The 26,833-nt window shown below is 36.8% G+C and overlaps 2 protein-coding genes across 2 annotated transcripts; both read right to left on the reverse strand.

Annotated features, from left to right (window-relative positions):
* Window positions 1-688: 688 nt before the first annotated feature.
* LOC139858554 (DNA repair RAD52-like protein 2, chloroplastic) lies at window positions 689-3,515 on the reverse strand. The gene is made up of 4 exons (XM_071847388.1): window positions 3,067-3,515; window positions 2,912-2,949; window positions 2,391-2,482; window positions 689-1,123 (listed from the first exon to the last, which is right to left on the reverse strand). The coding sequence occupies exons 1-4, from the start codon at window positions 3,396-3,398 to the stop codon at window positions 983-985; spliced, it is 603 nt and encodes a 200-aa protein (XP_071703489.1). The 5' UTR covers window positions 3,399-3,515; the 3' UTR covers window positions 689-982.
* Window positions 3,516-14,432: 10,917 nt separating this feature from the next.
* LOC139860139 (uncharacterized) lies at window positions 14,433-26,549 on the reverse strand. The gene is made up of 3 exons (XM_071848913.1): window positions 25,878-26,549; window positions 24,395-25,697; window positions 14,433-15,058 (listed from the first exon to the last, which is right to left on the reverse strand). Exons 1-3 carry the CDS (start codon window positions 26,547-26,549, stop codon window positions 14,433-14,435), a joined length of 2,601 nt encoding a protein of 866 aa, XP_071705014.1.
* Window positions 26,550-26,833: the final 284 nt, after the last annotated feature.

Genomic DNA, 26,833 nt, shown 5'->3' on the forward strand with positions numbered 1-26,833 from the left:
CCAACTTATGAATCTTAGATCTTCCATGTGTCATTATATTATTGAGTAGGTTGAATTGTAGGTTCAATGGTTTATCTCTGCCTAAATTAGAGAAGCGTCATGCTTACTTCTTGTCCAACCTTAAAGCCGATACACAAGCACGCACATAAATTATCACTCTCAATTTTTAATGTCCAACTCTAATATATAAAGACTTTCCATTGGGCTTGGTCTTCTTCTATTATTATCGGTCTTGGGCTTGACATGTTCTCTATCACGGTAGGTTTGACATATAGACTCCTTGTAGTGATTGTAGTGATGATGGGGAATTAAGGGTTGTATGAAGGTTGTGAGCAATGTGACAAAGTTGTAAAAAGTAGATGTAATGGTAAAGGTTATGAGAAATAGTTACGAGTGATGTGATAGGATAAGACTACCATTTTTTAGTATTATTATTATTTTTATTATTTTTTTTTTTTAAATTACACTCCGTCCATTGTTTTTTGCACGACACATAAAAAGAGAGTAACCATTGTCTTCTCCATGTTACAGCTATGAACACATCAAACATCTTGTTTGAGAATGTACCGTTGCACTACAACATGCTTATTTTGATTGCCACCTCTACTTTGATTGCACTTGGCTCTTTCCTAACACATTTATATAGTACTAAACTCATGGCAACAAGAAGCATATGAAAATAGACATCAGATCCAAGGATAAATATTTATATGTTAAAAATTGTCTATCATCCACATTCACTTACAAAAAAGTGTCTAAAGATGGTGTGAAATAATGTTGTATAAGAGACAATTTGAACATGCTAATGCAATTGAATGGACCGATACATTGTCCTGCACATTATGCTTCACCATATAAAACATGTCATTAAGTGATATAACAACATTTATTATTCACACAGCTCATTCTAGACACTCATTCTAGACACACATCCACATTATTATTGAGATCTTCTTCATAACAAAATCATGTATAGAAGCATCTACTCTTCATGAAACAGGTATAAGCCAAGTCCAAAACGAGCACATGCTTTGCCAAAAGCTATCTCTTCGGCTGCAGCAACGGGATCAACATTCTCACCTATCGTGGATGAGAACACAGTTCCAGTTGATTCACGATGTGCCTGCATCAGTAACATCATTTGTAGAAGATTAACAAATAATAATGCATATTTTAAATTGTCTATAATATAACTACCAGATGCTCCCCTTACTTCACATGTCATTTTGTTTAGGATAAAAAAGTGTAACCCTATAGATATAAGATATAAAGAGTTTGCAAATTTGTCATATATGAGGAGCTTTTACGTATTACTTTATTTATAGGCAAGGTTGCAAAACTCGCTACGCGGAGTACTCGGTCAGGACTTTTGAGGGAGTAATTGGCAAGTCTGGGATTAATTAATCGGACATTAATCGGCTTGGACTTTTTATAAATTTAAATAATAAATTTAAATATAAAAGAAAACTATAAATATAAACATAAACTTTAACATAACTGTCTACAAACATAAACATAATCGTTCATTTGTTCACAAACTCTACAATTCTAGTTTAAATTCATTCATATTCAAATGTTGACCAATTTTGACCGACTAAATCCGACTTTGAGCAAAAAACCAAATTTTACCAAATTTGACCTATTAGTTGATTACTGAAACGGATTTCGGAAAATCGGATCGGCCTATTCTAAGAGGAAGTAATAGGGGATTAATCGGAAGTAATCGGGGATTTTTACCTCAGATGGAAGAGTATTAGAGATTAGAGATGCCAATGATACAAAAAGCACAGCGAATATTTGGTGATAAGTAGCGTTATGAAATGAAAAAATGGTAAGTTACATGCTTCAACTTCACTTTTATAGGTCTAAATTGTAATTTCCACAATACAATACACACAGCTAACAAATCCATATTATTCGAGCAATATCGTAACATGCAGCACGATGTAGATTACATATTTCCTATCACCTGATATGAAAATTTGAAATTTCAGGTGTCGGGTAGTTGACGGTCTATGGTTTATTTCAGAAGCAATGAATTCCATCAACAATATTTCTACGTTTGACTCCTTAAGCTTGAATTCATATGTTAGCTTAGATTACAATTGCAAGAACCATGACATGATTGTTATGCTCAAGAGATTCAACTACGCGAGTGATGTATACTTTTGTTTAGGAGTGTAAAAAAGAAATAACTACTTTCAGAATAACCAAATAATATTGATCAACAGTAAAAACTAGATGAATGTTTACATGATTGAATAAGTATCTATTTTAAGTTTTAATAGTCGAAATCAATTTTAATGCTAGGTTAAGAGCTACAATGCAAGTAATTTAAGCCTGCCAGATAGGAAAAAATATCTAGCTGGAAAGAAAGGATATTAACGTACCTCTCCATCAGAGCCGCGTACTGTGACACGATAAACCACGGTTACACTTCCAGTATCCGAGAAGATTACATCCCGTATTTCTCCACACCAACCTGATATAAAATTGTATGATGAATAAAACATGCGTCTTACGACATGTGCAAAATGTGCGGTCGCACGGGGGCCGAAAAATTTAAGGGGCCCAAAATTTTGTTAATCCTATACAATTATATAATTTAACCCAAAAATTTAGTGTTGGGCCGAATTAGTGTTGATTCTCAAAGCTGGTTAGATCAGTTTAAGTCAAACAGTTTAAGGGCCCATTTCTATGCCTGCACAGGCCCTCAGAAGCAATAATAAGGCCCTGATGATGATGGACGTAATATGAGACCAAGTATTGATCTTGAGGAACAGAATCCAAAAACCTAAATCTAACCCTCAATTTTTTCCTATTTTCCCCTAAACTAAACAATAACTTTTACACTATCATAATCAGGTCAACTTATTATCAATGTAGCAAGATCCTTCATAACTAAACTTACCTGGAGCATAAAAACTTAGCATCCTGTTTGCATGATACCTATAAACACAACACATCATCAAATCATTTAACAATTTTCAGATCAAACAAATCATCAATTTTAACAAATAAAAAAAATAATATAAAAAGAGACCAAATATATAAATGATAATGTACCAAGGAATAAAAGCGGAATTATTAGTATTGACAATAATATTATCAGGAATCCGTTTATTTAGGTCTCGCAAAATTTCAACTAACGGACGAGTAATAGACGATGATGAAAGATCTAACGGCACCATATAATTAGAGTTAGGTACAGACACTCCTTTACTATTATTCTTATTACTGCCACCGTCAAGGGCAGCCGTTACCGTTAGCGAAGTCCTTCTTCCGTTAGTTTTAACAGAATTTGAAGTGAATGTAACGACGGTTGACAAGCGAGAGGATTTAGTTTGTGGTGGTGTGATTTGGCGGGTAACGAAGGTGGTGTTGTGAACGACGGCCATTTTGGGGGGGTAGGGTGAACGGTGACGGTGGTCAGGTGAGGTACGGGTAGGTGGGTGTTCGTGAAGCGTGGTAGTTATACACCGGTCTTCGTCCCATCTCCCATGAAAGCGCTACCTACCAACTTATACTTAATTTTTATTTTTTAATTAAATAATATATTAAGTTTCGGAATCTAATTCCGCCGGAATTAAAATTTAGACATGTGTCTATATCCAATTTCAATTCCACCAGAATCTCATTTGATTTCATGAACCAAACGGGGCCTAATTATTGTTATATTTAATATAAGCATAAATTATAAATATAAATACCGACCATTAGTCGAGTTCTTACTTTTACTTTTTCTCTTTTATTTTTTAAAGACGATAATTTTTTTATTAATAAAAATATAACCTACTAGTACATCAATCCTAATTGATAACTTCAATAAACATGACTTTACGACTCAATTTCTAAGGAACCTTCTAACTCGATTCACAATACAATATATGGACCTCGGAAAACTACAGCAAATATGGGTACAATCTTACAATTTAAGAATCAACCCGACATTCAAATCAACACCACACTATATGTAAGACCCAAATATTTATTGTACATAATATATTTATGGTGTACGATGCGTATACGAAGTGTACGAAGCAGGTACGTGTTGCTTGCTCGAACGTCGAAGAAAACTGGACGTTGTTTGAGGTACAAAGTGTGTACGTATCTTTTCAACCCCAAATAAAGTTTGAGTTGATGTTTCAAAGCCTTACCATTGGAAATAATATCTTATTACGTTTCCAACGATATTTGGTTCATCGAAAACGGAGCTACGGTCAAAAAGTTATGGCCAAAACAAGTTTCTGAAATCTGACCTGCAGTGTGGAGCGGCGCGCGACCTTTTGGCGCGGCGCGCCGAATGGGTCTGATGCGTTTTTTTCAGCATTTTAAGTGTCTAAATGAAGGGTATTATGGTCCTTTCACTTGTGGACGGATTTGTGGCTTTTAGATCATTTTTAGATCCACTTTTGGATCATTTTCAAGTCCACAAACACTCTCATCTTCAACCTCAAGTTCTAGAGTGAGAGTAGAGTGAGAAAGCTTGAGAAGAGGAAGAAGAAGCTTGGATTCTTCAAGTTTAAGCTCATTACTTGTGTTGTTGTTGTACTAGCTTCGTTTTCTTCAAAAGGTAAAACCCTAATTCGGATTTAGTTGTGTTAATTCGTTTATTATGCTAGGGTTTGTGTTAAAGTAGATGTAAAACCCATTTCTTGGAAGTTTGGGGTAAACGGGTTAAGTTTTAGTGCAAGAACCCTAATATTGGTGGGTCTAGGGTTGGATGATGATATTGTGGGTTTGTAAAACTAAATTAGTTGATGAAATCACTAGCTACTTGGATTGTTGGTGATTAGGGGTGTAAACTTACAATTTGGTGTTTTGACTAGTTTTAGGTCAAAATGGGTTTTTGAGTAAACAACCCTATAAATGGCGTTTAATGGCTAAAAGAGTTAAGATTAGCTATTTCGGGAACGCGGGAAGTGATTTCATAAGTTTTGGACTTGTGAGTATCGTTTTATGCATATTAGGGTGTAAAACACACTTTAGGACCAAATGGGCGGGTCATGTGTTTAAATGAGTGATCGAATGACCAAACCATGTTCAAATGATGTTGTTGAGGCATAATCACAAGTCATTTGTGATTATGAAGGTTTTCGAGCGAAAAATGGTCTTTGGTCAAAGTTGGTCAATAGGATGTTCTAGAAGAACATAAGTGTTGTTTGAGTCGGATAAGCATTTCGTGTAGCTTATTTGCATTGAAACTTTGCGTAGGTGATTTGCGTGAAGTCGGTGGAAGAAGTAAGATCGCGGATACGTTCTTCAAGTGTTCAAGGTGAGTGGAATATTTATACGCTTATGTATATAATTTGGTTGCTTGCGTGCGGTGTGGTAAGTGACATCCGTTAGGACTCACTTTTCGGGGACCACAATTGGGCTGGAAAATATAGTGAGTGATATCCGCGTGGATAGCTCTTCGTTGACTATATTTGTTTGGCGTATGTGGCGAGTGATAAACGTTTGACCTATCGCTCTTTGTCGGCCACGTGTGCATGTGTGTGTTTGGTTATGTGACGAGTGATTAATGCTTGACCTATCGCTCTTCGTCGGTCACATGTGTGTGTTCGGGCATGTAGCGAGTGATTAACGTTTGACCTATCACTCTTCGTCGGCTACATGTGTATGTTTAGATATGTGGTGAGTGATTAATGTTTGACCTATCGCTCTTCGTCGGCCACATATGTGTGTTGGGGTAAGTGGTGAGTGTTATCCATTTCGGGATCCGCTCTTCGTTGGCCACTTATCGTGGGATGGTAAGCGGTTCAGCTTTTCGTCGGCCATCCTTGTGATTGAGGTAAGTGTTAACGTTTCGGTTGCACTTTTCGTCGGCCTCATGGTGCGTAGTGGTGAGTAGTTAACGATTTTGACCTACTACTCTTCGTCGGCCACTTACGCGTGCGATGGGTGGTGAGTAGTTAACGATTTTGACCTACTACTCTTCGTCGGCCACCATCGAGTCGAATGTCGACATTGGGTATATTGGGATGTGTAATTTTATTAGCATTGTACGTATTCGTTTTTGACATGTATTATTGTTGAGATCTCTATGCTAATGATGTTGACTTGTTGTACGTACGATTAATCGTTTATTTGTTATTGCGGTTTGCTAATGTTATTGTGTTGTTGTGTAGGTGTATGCAAGTAATTGGATTATGTATGTATGCGTATAAGTATTGCATTCACTAAGCATTAGCTTACCCTCTCGTTGTTTACATTTTTAGGTTCGAAGGCGGACGTGGCAAGGGTATGCTCGGGATTAGATGATTTTCCCATTTTGATGCTTGCTTGGATTCGACCTAGGATTGGGTAGTTTATTCCCAACATCATGCTCGTAGTTTGTTGGAACTTAAACTCATTGGGTCGAAGTTGTATTTTGTATTAAAAGGGGTATTTTGGGCATATGTGGGCCCCGCGATGTAAAACTCGTTTTAATTAATTAATCATGTTAGTTTTACTTATATTAATGTGTTGTAAAAAGCGTTTCGTCTGAAAGTGTCGGGAACGAGTCTATCTTTTTCGCATTAAAAAGCCCGGGGACAGGCCGTTTTGGCGCGGCGCGCCAGATAGGGGGCGCGGCGCGCGGGGTCACTGTACAGCAATATATTTTTTTTTTTTGTATTTTCACGGGGTTTGGTCGAGGGTTGGTTTGGGTTGTTACAAGTGGTATCAGAGCATGGTCTAAGGGATTTAGGCGACTTGAGATAGGTGCCTAGACTTAGACTTTTGTGTATGCTTTTATGCGGGACTTGTAGGATTACGGGTCGGTTCGGGTTTCTAGTTAATGCCTTTGAGAATAGGTGCTTTAACTATGTATTGATTATGTGTTACTAATCATGTTGTGTTGTGTTGAACATTTAGCGAGATGATTGTTGTATTCATGAGTTCGGCATGGCGTGTGAGCGTAATAATGCTCCGCGACCATTATTACGGTTGCAAGCCAAGTCATGCAAGTGATGTACAACAAGTGTTGAACTAGATGGGATGTACGAACGGTGGCATATTATATGCTTGTGAACGATTGATCGTGGTGGTGTGTGTAAGTTATTCATGTTGTGTTCCTAACCGAGTTCATTTCTTAGAATGACGACAAGGAGCAAACAAGCCAACGAAGATCAAGACGAAGACGTTGAGTTCACGGCTAAGGTTGAGGCCATCTTTAAACGTCAAAAAGCGGAGTTTCTCGAGGATGTTAGAAAGGTTTTCCGGGAATCGGTTGATGGGCAAATAACCGATCTAATTGATGAAAGGGTGAAGGTCGCAATCGAGGAAGTGCTTGATGCTAGAAATATTTATCCCCGAGGTGAAGGGAGTGAAGGAAATGGGAGGCGGGACTTCCATTACAAAAACTTCAAGGATGCACAACCTCCTATGTTTAATGGGGTAAGGGATCCGTTGAAGAGTACATGTTGGGTTTCCGACATCGAGGGGGCTTTCCGTACTAGTGAATGTCCTCCCGAGAAGAAAACGAGGTACGGTTCTAGTATGTTACGTGAAGAAGCCAAGTTGTGGTGGGATGACAAGATTCAATTGTATGGCGAGGAACAATGTATGAGCTTGTCATGGGATGAGTTCAAAAAGGAGTTCTTTGATGAATACCGAACTTCTTCCGATCTTGATAGAATACGGGACGAGTTACACAATTTGCGACAGGGTTCGATGGACTTGGTTACTCTCAAGTCTACCTTTTTAGCAAAGACTCGTTTTTGTCCGGAGTACGTTGGTGACGATCACAAGTTGATGAAAGATTTCTACCGTACACTGAATGACGAATTTAAGGGTAAGATTAGTCGGGGAATGGCTAAGTCTTTTGAAGAGTTGTTTGAGTTGGCTCGGGGTTTCGAACCGGAGGTGTCGAAGCCAAGCGTGTCCGATGTTAGTAAACGGAAGTTCGAAGCGACTACGTTTTCGAACAAGAAGAGTAAAAGCGCTACCGAGGGTGTCGGGAGCATGAAAAGGAGTGGCACCGGTGGTTTTGTACCCACGTGTTATAATTGCGGAGAACGAGGTCATTTGTCGCGCGAGTGTACGAATGCAAAGTCTAACAAGGTTGTGTGTTTTAATTGTCGAAAGGAGGGACACCGAAAGTCGGCGTGTCCGGATTTAGTTGGTAAAGCATGAGAACCTGACGATGGTGTTCAGGTACTATTCGACTATCTTATTGAATCGTACTTATGATTGTGTTTAATGCATTTCGTGTTAGTGCGTAGTGTAATGAGGGGTAGTGTTCCTTATGGAATTACCCTATGTTGTTAGTCCGGTTGTCGGGCGAAGGGCATAAGACTTGGTGCAACCAAGCATTCCTTGATATTGGAAAAAGTTTATACCAAGCCACATGTGTGGGTTTTGGTGTTTGGATGTTAGAGCGTGTACGCTCTCGCGTTGAGGTCGTTAAACCGTGAGGTTCGTCGGGTGGATAAAACCCGAGAGGTCTAGTGTTGATCTCGATGTGTATTGGTGAAGGAGTCTACATGATGCGACGTTAGGTGCCTTCTTCCATACCTACAAGCATAGTGTTCGACTCTGATGGTGATGCGGTTACGTTGTACTTAGGGTACCGGGGATAAAACCTTAGGTGCATGAGTGACTAGGTGAAACTTTGGTAAGTTATGGCAATCGGAAAATTGCAAGGATAAAGTTTGTGTAAATTGTGGTGCACTTTTTGTTCGAAGTGTTTGAGATTAGGTTGAGGACCTTAGTATGTCAAGGTTGGAGCGAGATATGGTAATGGGTTGTGTGAACCCAATTATTTGTAAAGTCTACCTTGGGTAGCATTGTACGGTTGTACAAAACGTGGTTATGGAACGTAGTTCCAAATGGGGGAGTTACACTCCCGCACAAGGAGGTATTAGTATGAGATTTCGGATGGTGTTTTTGGTAGATCCGAAATTTGTGTCGGGACCTTGATTTTTGGTCGATTGGTGGTAGAGTACAATTTCGGTTAAATTGTACTTATGATTTTGGACTTACATTATCACCGAGGTGGTAATGTGGTAAATCTCGTTGAGAGGTAATGGACATGTTTAACGAGCAAGGTGAAATCCCCCGGTTAAGGGATGTGTGTGTCGGATTCTCTTCTAGAGAATTATTGCTTTGTGCCTATGTGCGATATAGGTGGTTCTTGCTCGGTTGTGATGGCGATATTCGCGCGTGCGGATATTTTGTGTGCGGGAATTCCTGGATGTGTGGAATGATTCTAAGTATGTGCATATACTTAATTTGTTTATATGTATTGTGGCAAGTATTATCCAATTGCGAGGATTCACTTTGCGTTGGCCACGGTTGAGGTGTGATAAGTAGTAAGTGTTATCCGCTAGGATTCGCTTTTCGTCGGCTACTTATTGGTGTATGAATGCGTTTTCCGTTAGTAATCGTTTTTGTTTGGCCATGTGTGAGAAGAGGTAAGTGTGATCCGTGAGGATGCGCTTTTTGTCGGCTCTTGTTGCGTAGTGGTAAGCGGTTAACGTTTGACTTATCGCTTTTCGTCGGCCACGTACGCGTAAGGATGTGGGGCAAGTGGTATCCAATCGTGAGGATTCACTTTTCGTCGGCTCCGTTGTATTTGCTTGTTGGCCATGTTATTGTTGTGCGGTTACTTTAGCGATGTACATGATAAGGGTACGCTAAAGGGGTTACTAACTTGATACGAGGTATGGAACGTTAGCTTACTTATGTCATGCGGTCGAGGCATGAGTTTGTCCCGGTTTGGGGACGAAGCGAGACTTAGTACTCGGTTTGGTAGAATTGGTGAATCACGGAGGATGATTCTAAACAGAAAGGTAACTTTGTGTAAGGTCGCCTAAAGGATTTGTATGAAATCTTCGAATTTGGGGGAAATGTTGTGGACATCGAGTTTGGACGTATGTCGAAGGACCATGGATTTTGGTACTTGCTAATTTAAGTGACAAGGATCACGAGGACATGATCGATTCTAAGTGGGGGAGAGTTGTAAGACCCAAATATTTATTGTACATAATGTATTTATGGTGTACGATGCGTATACGAAGTGTACGAAGCAGGTACGTGTTGCTTGCTCGAACGTCGAAGAAAACTGGACGTTGTTTGAGGTACAAAGTGTGTACGTATCTTTTCAACCCAAAATAAAGTTTGAGTTGATGTTTCAAAGCCTTACCATTGGAAAGAATATCTTATTACGTTTCCAATGATATTTGGTTCATCGAAAACGGAGCTACGGTCAAAAAGTTATGGCCAAAACAAGTTTCTGAAATCTGACCTGCAGTGTGGAGCGGCGCGCGACCTTTTGGCGCGGCGCGCCGAATGGGTCTGATGCGTTTTTTTCAGCATTTTAAGTGTCTAAATGAAGGGTATTATGGTCCTTTCACTTGTGGACGGATTTGTGGCTTTTAGATCAGTTTTAGATCCACTTTTGGATCATTTTCAAGTCCACAAACACTCTCATCTTCAACCTCAAGTTCTAGAGTGAGAGTAGAGTGAGAAAGCTTGAGAAGAGGAAGAAGAAGCTTGGATTCTTCAAGTTTAAGCTCATTACTTGTGTTGTTGTTGTACTAGCTTCGTTTTCTTCAAAAGGTAAAACCCTAATTCGGATTTAGTTGTGTTAATTCGTTTATTATGCTAGGGTTTGTGTTAAAGTAGATGTAAAACCCATTTCTTGGAAGTTTGGGGTAAACGGGTTAAGTTTTAGTGCAAGAACCCTAATATTGGTGGGTCTAGGGTTGGATGATGATATTGTGGGTTTGTAAAACTAAATTAGTTGATGAAATCACTAGCTACTTGGATTGTTGGTGATTAGGGGTGTAAACTTACAATTTGGTGTTTTGACTAGTTTTAGGTCAAAATGGGTTTTTGAGTAAACAACCCTATAAATGGCGTTTAATGGCTAAAAGAGTTAAGATTAGCTATTTCGGGAACGCGGGAAGTGATTTCATAAGTTTTGGACTTGTGAGTATCGTTTTATGCATATTAGGGTGTAAAACACACTTTAGGACCAAATGGGCGGGTCATGTGTTTAAATGAGTGATCGAATGACCAAACCATGTTCAAATGATGTTGTTGAGGCATAATCACAAGTCATTTGTGATTATGAAGGTTTTCGAGCGAAAAATGGTCTTTGGTCAAAGTTGGTCAATAGGATGTTCTAGAAGAACATAAGTGTTGTTTGAGTCGGATAAGCATTTCGTGTAGCTTATTTGCATTGAAACTTTGCGTAGGTGATTTGCGTGAAGTCGGTGGAAGAAGTAAGATCGCGGATACGTTCTTCAAGTGTTCAAGGTGAGTGGAATATTTATACGCTTATGTATATAATTTGGTTGCTTGCGTGCGGTGTGGTAAGTGACATCCGTTAGGACTCACTTTTCGGGGACCACAATTGGGCTGGAAAATATAGTGAGTGATATCCGCGTGGATAGCTCTTCGTTGACTATATTTGTTTGGCGTATGTGGCGAGTGATAAACGTTTGACCTATCGCTCTTTGTCGGCCACGTGTGCATGTGTGTGTTTGGTTATGTGACGAGTGATTAATGCTTGACCTATCGCTCTTCGTCGGTCACATGTGTGTGTTCGGGCATGTAGCGAGTGATTAACGTTTGACCTATCACTCTTCGTCGGCTACATGTGTATGTTTAGATATGTGGTGAGTGATTAATGTTTGACCTATCGCTCTTCGTCGGCCACATATGTGTGTTGGGGTAAGTGGTGAGTGTTATCCGTTTCGGGATCCGCTCTTCGTTGGCCACTTATCGTGGGATGGTAAGCGGTTCCGCTTTTCGTCGGCCATCCTTGTGATTGAGGTAAGTGTTAACGTTTCGGTTGCACTTTTCGTCGGCCTCATGGTGCGTAGTGGTGAGTAGTTAACGATTTTGACCTACTACTCTTCGTCGGCCACTTACGCGTGCGATGGGTGGTGAGTAGTTAACGATTTTGACCTACTACTCTTCGTCGGCCACCATCGAGTCGAATGTCGACATTGGGTATATTGGGATGTGTAATTTTATTAGCATTGTACGTATTCGTTTTTGACATGTATTATTGTTGAGATCTCTATGCTAATGATGTTGACTTGTTGTACGTACGATTAATCGTTTATTTGTTATTGCGGTTTGCTAATGTTATTGTGTTGTTGTGTAGGTGTATGCAAGTAATTGGATTATGTATGTATGCGTATAAGTATTGCATTCACTAAGCATTAGCTTACCCTCTCGTTGTTTACATTTTTAGGTTCGAAGGCGGACGTGGCAAGGGTATGCTCGGGATTAGATGATTTTCCCATTTTGATGCTTGCTTGGATTCGACCTAGGATTGGGTAGTTTATTCCCAACATCATGCTCGTAGTTTGTTGGAACTTAAACTCATTGGGTCGAAGTTGTATTTTGTATTAAAAGGGGTATTTTGGGCATATGTGGGCCCCGCGATGTAAAACTCGTTTTAATTAATTAATCATGTTAGTTTTACTTATATTAATGTGTTGTAAAAAGCGTTTCGTCTGAAAGTGTCGGGAACGAGTCTATCTTTTTCGCATTAAAAAGCCCGGGGACAGGCCGTTTTGGCGCGGCGCGCCAGATAGGGGGCGCGGCGCGCGGGGTCACTGTACAGCAATATATTTTTTTTTTTTTGTATTTTCACGGGGTTTGGTCGAGGGTTGGTTTGGGTTGTTACACTATACCACCTAAGGGCAATCAGGAGCTTTTGGTTGGGCCACTTTGGTGGGCTTGTGTAGGGATTGTTGGTAAGTGGGCTATAGGTCCGTGTTATCTGAAGCAATGTTTGTTTGTGTCAGTCTCGCTTGTTCCATATTTCTCGTTGTCGAATTCAATTCAGAGGGTCCGGTGTTGTTGCAACCTTAGCGACTTTAGGGTTGTTAAGCGCAAAAAATTGGAGATCTGTAGTGGTATCTCGGTTGTTTCCCTACCAATCGTTGGGTAGGGTCTTGAGAGGTTAAGGTTCTGAGTAGATCGCGTTTTGGGGTTATCTTGAATTTGATGGCCAACGATGTTCAGTTCTAGCTTTCTAGTTGTAGTCTTAGGCGGGTGTTCTTGGATTGCCCGACGAGTGTTTTGGTAACATATGTACGAGTTTGAGGTTGATGCGGTTGGGTGTGGGGGTTGTGGTTAAGGTTCGCAGTTGCAGACTTCGATTCAGGTGAGGACTTTTTTATAGGATTCGGTGGTCTAGGTGGCGGTTACTACTCACGGAAGAAGTAGCTTCTCATTATTGGTGGGTTGGTGGTATCGGGTCCCGTTTTCTCGAGTATGGTTGTTTCGTCAATGTAATGATGTAATTTCACTTAAGTTCATGTTGAACATTAGATTTATTTTCAAACAGATGTGATATTTGTATTTGTAACACTTCATGTAACGCGTTAGATCATCGGATCTTTATTATTTTTTCATTTACAATAACATGTTTTTATTCAAAAAATAAAATATAAATAAATATAAATATAAATTACGGAGTATTATAATTATATAATTTACGGAGTAATATAATATTTAATTATTAAATTGATTTTTGACCTTTTTTTTGCAAAAAATAATTCATACTGTACGTCAGTTTAATAATCCGTGATTAAGAAAAAAAAAAAATATATGATTACATCATCGGACATGGTCAAAAAAAGTAACTCAAAATAATAGATTAATAGTTTCATAACATTAAAATAATTCTTCGTATCAATTTGTTAATTATTATTCTTATTGCTACAAAGTATGGGTGTGTTTAGCACCATGTTTTCTTTTGATATGCCTTGATGCATGTCAAAAGGCACACATCAATAAGAATACTCCTATTATTTTCAATCCCACCGGGTCGAGATTGGGTAAGGTGTTAAAAGATTCACGTTACTAAATACACCGTACTTTAAAGACAAAATTTCATTCCTCGTCTCTGAACTTTACATCGATTTTGACTCCCTGTCCTTTTTCTTTTTTTTGTGCATCCCTCGTCACTAAACTATGAAAATGACAGGGATACAACGCAAAAAATTTCAGGGACGAGGAATGAAATTTTGTCTACTTTAAATAAGGCCAATTTTTTTTTTTTTTTTTTTTTTTTTTTTGAAAAGCAAGATATTATATTAACTCACAAATCGCAAGGTACAATGTATGATACAACGCAATCGTAGAGATACCGAGCTAGAATCCTACGTCCACTAGAGATTAAGAGTAAGCGCACTAATATTTACAAATTATACAAGTAATGAACTAGGATTATGTAGCCATTCGTGCCATTCAATTCTTCTTGTTTTGCAACGCTTCACGATCCAATCAAAGCTTAGTACTTGAATCTCACTAAGTGCATTTGGAGGAGTCCACGAGGTCTTCTTGAAAACTTTTTGATTTCTATTCTTCCAAATGAGGTAGCCGCAAGTCCACTCAACCGCTTGCCAAAGATGACCCCTCCAATCGGAACAAGTCGAAGGGACAAAACCGCAAAAGAGATTATCAAAAGAGAGGTTTGCCTAATCAAATCCCCACCATTCGCGAACCCTTTCCCAAATTACCCAAACATGAGAGCATGACAAGATCGAGTGATCTACCGTTTCCACATCCTTATCGCAAAGCGGGCAAAGGACGGAATGAAGGTCAATACCCCGCTTGTCGAGTTCGGATAGAACGGGCAATCTTACACGCTTCGCTCTCCATATAAAGACTTCTACTTTTTTAGGAACAAGAGTGTTTTTCATTGAAACCACGCTTGCATTATTTGAAGGATACATCTTTTCCATGATATGTTTTGTTAACTTTTTTGTTGAAAACGAACCACAATTACTTAGCTTCCACGAAAAATAGTCTTCTTTCTCCGGATCCATCGCAAAGGTTGAAAGTAATGATTCAAGGTTATCCATCTCTCCCTTTGTACGACCCGTAACAATTCGAGACCAATTCCATGAGAAAACAATCGAGCCATCAATGGATTGAATACGATTAGCAACCAAAACATGGGGATTAGATTCAAGTCGTACCAATCTTTTAAAAACCTCCTTTAGCGGTTTGTCCAATAACCAAGCATCTTCCCAAAATCTAGTGTTGCGCCCATTTCCAATCTTTTTTTCGAACGACCTTGTAAACTCGACCCCCGCATTGTCTATCTCGAATCATGCTTTAACAATGTTACTCCAAGTAGAATTAGTAGATAAAAAATTCCCTCCCGTATTAAGAAGCCCCGAAACCCCACACTCTTAATGACCTTAACCCACAAGGAAGTGGATTCGGAATGGAACCTCCACCACCACTTGCCGATTAATGCCAAATTTTTACAATTTAAAGAACCCACATTAAGTCCGCCATCCGCCCGAGGGCGGATGTGTGATGACCCGGAAATTTCTGACCAAATTTAAACTTAATCTTTGTATGAGTAACATTTTCGACACGATAAACAAAGTCTGTAAAACTGAATCTCAAAATTTTTGAACTATTTTCATATATTCAAATACGTTTCGGTTGTTCTCGACGATTCGCGAACAATTATATGTATATAGATACATGTATATATACTATAACTTGAAAACGTAACAATGTATTAATTTTTTTGATACCGTACATTAAACTTATTGGTTTAAATATTTATTTGAATATATATGATAAGTTGGAATATTAATTGTATGAGTAACTTATGACGTATATTTAAAACGTGTTTATGAATGTTGAAAATATATATTAACTTGGTCATAAAACGATTTGTTATTATATATATATATTAACAAATAGCGAGACAATGATTTATAGAAGTAAATGACCAAAACACTCGAAAGTTTAAGATACACTTTGAATGATATAGTTTATTGATAATTTAAGACTATATTTTGACAAAAGTACAAGTCACAAAACGTAAATTGCGAGTTTTCTAAGCGTACGAAAATGCGTTCGAGAAACCGGAACGGGGACATAAGTCGAGTGACAACGTACGAGTCATCGGAACGAAAATTACAAGTCAACTATGCAAATGAATTTAATATAATATATAATTAATTATTTAAATTATATATATTATATTTAATTATGTCGACAAACAAGAAAACAAAAAATATGTGAGCTGGATCTGACGGCCATGCGATCGCATGAGAAATAGGCATAAAACCCATGCGATCGCATGGGCATCAGAATCAGGAATTATGGCTATAAATACCAGGTTTCTTGCGCATGTTTTTTTACACATATTACTCCTAAGTATTTATTTATTTATTTATTTATTTATTATTATTATTATTATTATATTATTATATTATTAAGATTATTATTATTATTAATCTTAATATTTTTAGTAATATTATACATAAAATATTACGACGAGGTCATGAGCGTGTCACTTTTAAAACAAGCTTCAAATGGGATAGAACTAAGGAAATTATGGGTTAGAGCTATGGAGGTTATGGGTAATGTTCATGGGTATTGTTCGCAAGTCAAACCTAGTATTTATCATCTCTGTTGCGTCTACGTACTTTCCTGCAATATTGAATCTCAATATTGATACGTGAGCATTCATATCTTATCTTTTATATATTAATAGTGTATACATGTCTAGTGCTCGAGTATATATTTATACATGCTTGTATGCTAAATTTCGTCGTTAAACAGTTTATAATGAATCACGAATTAAATACATATATTACTGGTAAAAGGTATATGATATACATGTTTTCGGAAAGCTGGCGAAAAATCAATAACTTTTCATTTAGAAATCGCGTAATTTCGATGAACGAATCAAAAGATATGGTCAACTGAATTATAATTGACGTTAATTGGAATTGCTTTTGAATCTGCAATTAATATTTAAACAACCTGTTTATGAGATTGATAAAATACTACTAGCCAAGTAAATGAATCCTTATATAAGGCACGTCTCGTTTTGTTGAACAATTGTCAAAATTGACTTTTTGAAATGACTTTTGATAACTTTTGTATGTCGATCTCGAGCATTAGGATTGTGATACAATATAACCCAACCTAGTTTATTAGTCATGTATTGACCAACATATGTTCTCTAGGTTGAGATCTACGGTTAATCTTGCATTCCGAGTTACGGTCACTTTTTGATGAATGACCTTATGTGCTGCTAAGGTGAGTTTCATTTGCTCCATTTTTAAATGCTTTTGCAATATATATTTTTGGGCTGAGAATACATGCACTTTATTTTAAACGTAATGGATACAAGTACATACTAAATTCTACACCGAGTTTGAACCGAAAATCCCTTAGCTTTGGTAACTAGTAACTGCCGGTTATAAGAACTGGTGGGCGCGAGTAGTAGTATATGGATCCATAGGGCTTGATATCCCCGTCTGAGCTAGAGCACTAGCCTTTTAACGGACGTATACTATTTGAGAAGTGTACACGTTGGTTTGCGTGTATTATTAATATGATTATACAAAGGGTATAAATTATATATACATTAAGTTTAGTTACCAGGGTGCTCAATTTTGTAGAATATTTTGATAAACATTTCGGATGAAACAAATGAAATCTTGTGATCCACCTTTATATACAGATTATGCGAAACACTAAAACTATGAACTCACCAACCTTTTTGTTGACACTTGTTAGCATGTTTATTCTCAGGTTCCCTAGAAGTCTTCCGCTGTTTGCTTATATATTAGACAAGCTATGTGTATGGAGTCTTACATGGCATATTTATCAAGGAAACGTTGCATTCACCAAATCATCACCATGTATCTTATTTTGACTGCATTGTCAACGGAATTACTATTGTAAACTATTATTTACGGTGATTGTCTATATGTAGAAATCATCAGATGTCGAAAACCTTTGATTTAAATATTCATTTATGGTGTGCCTTTTCAAAAGAATGCAATGTTTACAAAACGTATCATATAGAGGTCAAATACCTCGCAATGAAATCGATGAATGACGTGTTCGTCTATATGAATTTGGAGCGATCGTCACAGTTGGTATCAGAGCGTTGGTCCTAGTGAACCAGGTCTTGCATAAGTGTGTCTAACTGATAGTTGTTAGGATGCATTAGTAAGTCTGGACTTCGACTGTGTCTGCATGTCAAAAGTTTTGCTTATCATTTCTTGTCAGAAATTACCTGTCTATCATCTTAAGTCTAAACGCGCCTTATTGCATTGATTACATAGATAGTGTATAGACAAAATTCATATCTTGGCATATCTATTACAGTAAACTTTGACGGCCATCTTCCGAAAATTTCTCCGTAATTTACGAGATTTTGGTATTATATATACATATGTAAATTATGTATTGAAGAGTACCAATCAAATTCTATAATCTATTTCATATCAAAAATTATCTCTCTAATTATACAAGATGGATCCCGTATCTAGTTCAAATTCCTTAAATTCTGACAGCTATTCCGATATGGATATTCACCTGAACTCTGAAGAAAGTGTAACCGGAATGGATCAACCAATCAGCCATCACCTATTCTGGATGAATTGGAGATGGGTTCGTAGCCTACTTAATCATTGGAGACAAGAAGAAGGTGATCCCTTCCATCCACCACATTCACCTCTTGGCGAAGAACCTGAAGCACTTACCGGCGAACCTATTCGTAATACTATTTTCTCTCTCATTTCCAGAGTATCTCATCATGATTATATACTATCCCATATTATAAATCTTATTTATCCGATCGTCCGAACCACCGATCATCCCGGTATAATAGAAGAAGTCAACGAGCTTCGTGCTCGGGTAGTGGCTTTGGAGAATATGGTGCAAGGGTTACGAACACCAGCAGCAGCACCCACAGCATAATCGGTACCACCATCATCCACACCAACAGGATCATTACCACCAACAACAACCACATCCGCATCACACGCCTCAACATCACAATTTGTACCTCGGATATCAACATCATACGCACCATAGGTACCAAGAAGTACCAGCAATGACAAACGATGAAGTATGGATTCATAACTTCATCGGAGAAACATTCTACGGCGATTATGAAATTTCTAAAGTTTAGAGATTATCTATTCTAGCCTTAACCCTAAATCAGATAGAGTAGAAACCCTTATCCGAATGGTGTAAGATACAAGCTAGACTTGTTTAACGAACAGCATCAACAGTACCCTTAGCCTCACCAGCACAGTCAGTGCTGTCAACATCGTCAGAATCGGCAGCACCTCTAACATCACAAGCTCCGTCAGTTCAAGAAAGCACCGTGGACATCATTACGAGTCAACAACGAGTATATTGTATCAATGAGTTATGAAGTAATAACTCAATTCATCTAAAGAATTTATATCTATATCTTATATATATAAATTTTAAAACCATCATGAATCTTTTCGTACTAAGCTATTACGTGTGAATTTTAAGGGGTAGATACTACTCGGTTAATTCATATTACTAATATGCTATGATGTATATCCTTCGTTAACAACTTAACCATCGTTAACTACAAATATCTGTTTCAACTCAATGAATTCCATTTCATAATGAACTTAGTGTATTAATCAATTACATGTTTGATTTTACACTTTTATCTTCGATGTACTCGAAACTTTCTAGAAAACATCATTTATATCTTATGAAGTTCATAAGAATTCCACGAGCATCAACATCCTTCACCGAGGAATAAGAATAAATAATGAAGTATTGATTTCATTAGTGAAATACTCCGCGAAGATTATGTAATCCTTAATGTTTTAGAGATTATTCATTCAATTCAAAAATCAAATGAGCTTAATATGATATTAACTCATCAAATCTGTATTACATCTGAATAAAATATACATACATATATTTTCATAAAGACGGTAATAAAAAAAATTCTTTTGTACAAAGTATTAATTGTGAAATCTTTAACGGGTAGGTAATACTCGAGAAATATATAAGTTCACAATTAATAGGTTATACTATACATTCTTCAACTTTGATTCAAAAATTATTAACTATGCTCACAGCGATTTACAATCGTTTCCATACAAATTCAATTACATATTCTGATTTTGAAAAATCAGAATCCAAGCCAAGATTTAACAGAAAACATCACTCTTAGATTCTTACATCTTTCAAATGCTATACTTTGACTTCAAAACTGTGCTAGAACATCACTTCTATTCATAAACCCAGAAAAAAAAATTGTATCGTTCAAAATTCTAGAACATCATATGTATCTTGACAATTACAATCTTCATGCAAACCCTTCAAACTTTTGAAAACACCTCGGATTGATAACCAACAATTCGGTTATGATAACTATGAATGCTGATGAAGCAGCAAAAACTGTAAACGACCTTAACAGCCAAAATTTTGATGATAAAGAATAGTGTGTTGGCAAAGCTCAGAAAAAGAGAAGGTTTGGAACTGGAAAACGGATTGAGTAAAGTATGAAGGAGGCTGTGGATAAATCACAAAGACTAAACCTGCCTTCAAAGAATCCAAATTATTCAGTATCTGCTGAAGCCATTAACGAATACCTTGCTTCCGAATCTAAACCATTGCGGACAATATTCTTCATCATCCTCTGATATTAGAAATTCTAAGATATCATCGTATCTTTCATTATAAATATCCTCCATATTTCTGGATATAATTCCATAATCATTCTCATCGAAAATCAATTTTCTCCTTGCGATATCTGTGTAACATCATAAAAGAAACTATTTTAGTTTCTAAATTCGAAAACCTTCGAGTTTAAAATATGAATATTTTTGAAGTGGTGTTGGGAACTGAAGCATGAGTTAGTATAATATAATGACACTTGATCAACGTGATTATATTACAGTAAGTCATACTGAGTTTCTAATGGAATGTGATAAAGGTTCACAGATCATACCCTCATTATAAACCATGTTACATAACTCTTTCATTCTATTTAACCTCTAAACTATCAAGAAAATATTTTCTTAATGATTCGGTCTTTTTCGAGATATTCTGGTAATTTGACAAGTCAGATTGTGCTATTACCATTTTTTTTAGAACATTAATTATGTTCATTCGGAAATTCATACCTACGAATTCTGGACCATTATTCGCTTGATTTAAAGTCGGAAAGATAAAACAAAAGCATGAAGCTTCAAAATATCAATGGGAGTATATATAAATTACAGTAAATTGGAGAGAGTATTAACTGTGGATGTCAATAATTATGGAAAGACAGAAGCAGAGACATTGAAATATAAGGGAAGATATAAAACCCAACAACCACCCAGAAATTACAAACCGTGTATATCAATGAATATAGCAATATAAAGACACGGGAGAATGAAAAACACTATAACCCCAAGGTAATGGTAGAAGAAAATAACTTCCTCCGGTGGTAGATGAAAATGAAGAATGACAGATATGAAAATTAGGAGTATATCAAGAATCAGAACTGGATGAAGCATTTTTACAATCTTTTGAAAATAGGAAACGAGGAAGAAGATGTAAGAGTGATGAAAATAATGAAACGGAAGAGGTCAATTTATAGCGAAATATCAAACATAGCAATCGAGGCAAATTACGCATTTAATCAAAAGAAATCTTAATTTTCTTAAATTCCGAAGAATCAAATCTTATTTAGATTATGAAGATTTTCTATTCCTTAAATTACGAAATTTAATCGTTAATACGTCAAGAGTTAAGACGAATCTCTATTCTCCATTTCACTCTTTTACGATAACTTCTCTCATACGCTTCGAATAATCGAATTGTTTTATCCATATTATTCAACGGCGATAAAACTCTATTTATCAACACATATATGGCATGAAAATATTTTTATTGTTAGTCATGACAACCTCACTTAAATTTCGGGACGAAATTTCTTTAACGGGTAGGTACTGTGATGACCCGGAAATTTCTGACCAAATTTAAACTTAATCTTTGTATGAGTAACATTTTCGAAACGATAAACAAAGTCTGTAAAACTGAATCTCAAAATTTTTGAACTATTTTCATATATTCAAATACCTTTCGGTTGTTCTCGACGATTCGCGAACAATTATATGTATATAGATACATATATATATACTATAACTTGAAAACGTAACAATGTATTAATTTTTTTGATACCGTACATTAAACTTATTGGTTTAAATATTTATTTGAATATATATGATAAGTTGGAATATTAATTGTATGAGTAACTTACGACGTATATTTAAAACGTGTTTATGAATGTTGAAAATATATATTAACTTGGTCATAAAACGATTTGTTATTATATATATATATTAACAAATAGCGAGACAATAATTTATAGAAGTAAATGACCAAAACACTCGAAAGTTTAAGTTACACTTTGAATGATATAGTTTATTGATAATTTAAGACTATATTTTGACAAAAGTACGAGTCACAAAACGTAAATTGCGAGTTTTCTAAGCGTACGAAAATGCGTTCGAGAAATCGGAACGGGGACATAAGTCGAGTGACAACGTACGAGTCATCGGAACGAAAATTACAAGTCAACTATGCACATGAATTTAATATAATATATAATTAATTATTTAAATTATATATATTATATTTAATTATGTCGACAAACAAGAAAACAAAAAATATGTGAGCTGGATCTGACGGTCATGCGATCGCATGAGAAATAGGCATAAAACCCATGCGATCGCATGGGCATCAGAATCAGGAATTATGGCTATAAATACCAGGTTTCTTGCGCATGTTTTTTTACACATATTACTCCTAAGTATTTATTTATTTATTTATTTATTTATTTATTATTATTATTATTATTATTATTATATTATTAAGATTATTATTATTATTAATCTTAATATTTTTAGTAATATTATACATAAAATATTACGACGAGGTCATGAGCGTGTCACTTTTAAAACAAGCTTCAAATGGGATAGAACTAAGGAAATTATGGGTTAGAGCTATGGAGGTTATGGGTAATGTTCATGGGTATTGTTCGCAAGTCAAACCTAGTATTTATCATCTCTGTTGCGTCTTCGTACTTTCCTGCAATATTGAATCTCAATATTGATACGTGAGCATTCATATCTTATCTTTTATATATTAATAGTGTATACATGTCTAGTGCTCGAGTATATATTTATACATGCTTGTATGCTAAATTTCGTCGTTAAACAGTTTATAATGAATCACGAATTAAATACATATATTACTGGTAAAAGGTATATGATATACATGTTTTCGGAAAGCAGGCGAAAAATCAATAACTTTTCATTTAGAAATCGCGTAATTTCGATGAACGAATCAAAAGATATGGTCAACTGAATTATAATTGACGTTAATTGGAATTGCTTTTGAATTTGCAATTAATATTTAAACAACCTGTTTATGAGATTGATAAAATACTACTAGCCAAGTAAATGAATCCTTATATAAGGCACGTCTCGTTTTGTTGAACAATTGTCAAAATTGACTTTTTGAAATGACTTTTGATAACTTTTGTATGTCGATCTCGAGCATTAGGATTGTGATACACTATAACCCAACCTAGTTTATTAGACATGTATTGACCAACATATGTTCTCTAGGTTGAGATCTACGGTTAGTCTTGCATTTCGAGTTACAGTCACTTTTTGATGAATGACCTTATGTGCTGCTAAGGTGAGTTTCATTTGCTCCCTTTTTAAATGCTTTTGCAATATATATTTTTGGGCTGAGAATACATGCACTTTATTTTAAACGCAATGGATACAAGTACATACTAAATTCTACACCGAGTTTGAACCGAAAATCCCTTAGCTTTGGTAACTAGTAACTGCCGGTTATAAGAACTGGTGGGCGCGAGTAGTAGTATATGGATCCATAGGGCTTGATATCCCCGTCTGAGCTAGAGCACTAGCCTTTTAATGGACGTATACTATTTGAGAAGCGTACACGTTGGTTTGTGTGTATTATTAAGATGATTATACAAAGGGTATAAATTATATATACGTTAAGTTTAGTTACCAGGGTGCTCAATTTCGTAGAATATTTTGATAAACGTTTCGGATGAAACAACTGAAATCTTGTGATCCACCTTTATATATAGATTATGCGAAACACTAAAACTATGAACTCACCAACCTTTGTGTTGACACTTGTTAGCATGTTTATTCTCAGGTTCCCTAGAAGTCTTCCGCTGTTTGCTTATATGTTATACAAGCTATGTGCATGGAGTCTTACATGGCATATTTATCAAGGAAACGTTGCATTCACCAAATCATCACCATGTATCTTATTTTGACTGCATTGTCAATGGAATTACTATTGTAAACTATTATTTACGGTGATTTTCTATATGTAGAAATCATCAGATGTCGAAAACCTTTGATGTAAATATTCATTTATGGTGTGCCTTTTCAAAAGAATGCAATGTTTACAAAACGTATCATATAGAGGTCAAATACCTCGCAATGAAATCGATGAATGACGTGTTCGTCCATATAGATTTGGAGCGATCGTCACAGGATGACATCATCCCATTTAACCCACGAAATTTTTGATCCCTCACCCGACCCACCCCAAAAAAAATTACGTCTTATACACTCGAGTTTTTTAAGCACGGAGGGTGGGGCACGAAAGAGCGAGAAGTAGTACAACGGTAAACTATTTAGAACCGCATTCACGAGAGTTAAACGTCCACCGAAGGAAATCGTACGCGCTTTCCAATCCGATAATCTTTTCCCAAATTTATCAAACACCGGTTTCCAATTCGATAATTTTTTCATATTAGCACCAATAGGAAGCCCGAGATAAGTCATGGGAAAGGATCCCATTTTGCAACCAAACACATCCGTCATTTCTATAACTTCATCCTTATCAACCCCCACGCCAAATAAATTGCTCTTATTATAATTTACTTTAAGTCCGGAGTTTAGTTCAAAACACTTCAAGAGCTTCATTAGGTTTTCCATATTCTCAAAACTCCACTTGCCAAAAAAGATGGTTTCGTCCGCGTATTGCAAGTGAGATAAAGGGATTCTATCATTACCAATTTCGACACCACAAAAGAGACCCTTAGCTACCGCCGATTTAGCCATCCAATTAAGACCTTCCGCCGCGATAATGAAAAGAAATGGAGAAAGGGGGTCACCTTGCCTAACCCCTCTCCCAAGGTTAAATTCTTTGGTTGGAGATCCATTAACTAAGACCGAAATGGAAGCCGAACCAAGACATGAAGCAATCCATCTCCTCCACTTGAAGTCAAATCCCATCAAGAACATCATTTCATCCAAGAATTCCCAATTAAGGCTATCAAAAGCCTTTTCAAAGTTGACTTTAAATACCATACTCTTCATGTGCTTGCTCCTCAAAAATTCAAGAGATTCATTCGCGATCAAAACACCATCCATAATATTTCTTCCTTTAATAAATGCACTTTGTTCGAAGCCAACGAGATTAGGGATGAAATTTTTAATCCGGTTTGAGAGAAGCTTGGCAATAATCTTATAAAAGCTATCGATGAGGCTAATAGGCCTATACTCGCTTAGGCTTACCGGGTTAGCAACCTTGGGAATTAAAGTGATAAAGGATGAATTGAAACCTGGGGAGATAGTCCCATTTCGCCAAAAATCGCGAATAGCCTCAATCAAATCTGCACTAATAATTGCCCAAAACTTTTTAAAAAATCTCATGTTAAACCCATCCGGACCTGGAGCTTTGTTATTCGCACACCCTTTGACCGCCTCCCAAATTTCTTCCTCACTAAACTGCATTTCGAGATCCACAGCTTGCGAGTCGGATAACTTAAAAGACCCCTGAACAGAATTGTTGATGGGGCTCGCTGTAGACTGACCAACAGGCCTGGTTACCGAAACAGAATGAAGAGGCCCGTTGGGCTGGGAAACAGTAAGCCCAATTAATCAAACATGAGATGAAAAGGCAGAAATAAAAACGTGACCAGGAGCAGGCCCGGAAGCTTGGACAGGCCCAATCGTATCTTTCGGTAAAAAACTGGGCCGAGGCCTGGGATTGCTGCTGAAAATACAACTGAAGTGTTTGAAAATCGAATCTTTTACCATAGTCGGGTCTTCAATCCATGCCCCATTGATATTAAGTCCCCGAAAATTACACTTAGTATTTTTCCTACGAATTATGGCATGAAAAAACTTGGTATTTTCGTCTCCCTCCAAAGTCCACTTCAATCGCGCTTTTTGTTTCAACATGTTTGCTTTTGTTTTTGTTTTCTCACCCCAACGCCTTCTACAATCTAACCATTTTTCCCTTTCCGAATTTGTAATATTATTTGCTTCCGCTTTAAGTTCCCACTCCAAAACTTCCTTGTTAAGATCATCAATTTCCCTATCAAGACCCCCAAACTTACTAGTACTCCACTCCCTTAGTGCAAACTTCACATTCTTAAGTCGATCCCTAAAGTTACGATCCTTTTTCGAACCCCGAATAGGCACTTTCCATGCCTCCATAATCACCTTATCAACCTCTTCATAATTAAACCACTCATCGAAGACTTTAAACGGTTTCGGCCCGTAGTCTATAACCTTATCCCTTAAGATCAAGGGGCAATGATTCGAGAGATGCCTATCTAATGCAATCACTAAAAGATCGTCCCAAAGCCCAAGAAAAGAGTTATCAACCAAGAACCTATCTAGCTTGCTAAACTTCATTCCATCGTCACTAATTCGCGTAAATTTCTTTCCACTAATATCGATCTCGATTAATCCGTTCCTCATGATGAAATCATTGAACCTATCAGCCCTTCTTTGATGAAATTGTAAATTAAGGCGATCATCCGCAACTCTAACCTCATTAAAATCCCTAACTTTAACGACCCATCAAAGTTCACTTGACGACCATCATTATCTTGGTCCCACAGCTTGATCATAACTCTATATGAATTTGATAAATAACCTTGCATTCTTTATTTAAAAATGATTTCCCTATAAAGGAAACCTACCAAAATATGTAAGTTTAGAAAAACCATACATTATTACCTAACCAAAAGTTGACCAAAACA

Source organism: Rutidosis leptorrhynchoides, chromosome 7 (genome assembly GCF_046630445.1).
Source record: "Rutidosis leptorrhynchoides isolate AG116_Rl617_1_P2 chromosome 7, CSIRO_AGI_Rlap_v1, whole genome shotgun sequence".
Classification (NCBI taxonomy): Eukaryota; Viridiplantae; Streptophyta; class Magnoliopsida; order Asterales; family Asteraceae; genus Rutidosis; species Rutidosis leptorrhynchoides.

Coding starts and splice junctions, on each gene's coding strand:
- LOC139860139 (XM_071848913.1), bottom strand. CDS start 26,549: ATGAGGAACGGATTAATCGAGATCGATATTAGTGGAAAGAAATTTACG. Junction 25,698..25,877: donor GGATTGAAGACCCGACTATG/GTAAAAGATTCG, acceptor ACTGTTTCCCAG/CCCAACGGGCCTCTTCATTC. Junction 15,059..24,394: donor AAAACTCGAGTGTATAAGAC/GTAATTTTTTTT, acceptor GATTCGAGATAG/ACAATGCGGGGGTCGAGTTT.
- LOC139858554 (XM_071847388.1), bottom strand. CDS start 3,398: ATGGCCGTCGTTCACAACACCACCTTCGTTACCCGCCAAATCACACCA. Junction 2,950..3,066: donor AATTCCGCTTTTATTCCTTG/GTACATTATCAT, acceptor TTGTGTTTATAG/GTATCATGCAAACAGGATGC. Junction 1,124..2,390: donor TACGCGGCTCTGATGGAGAG/GTACGTTAATAT, acceptor TTACTGATGCAG/GCACATCGTGAATCAACTGG.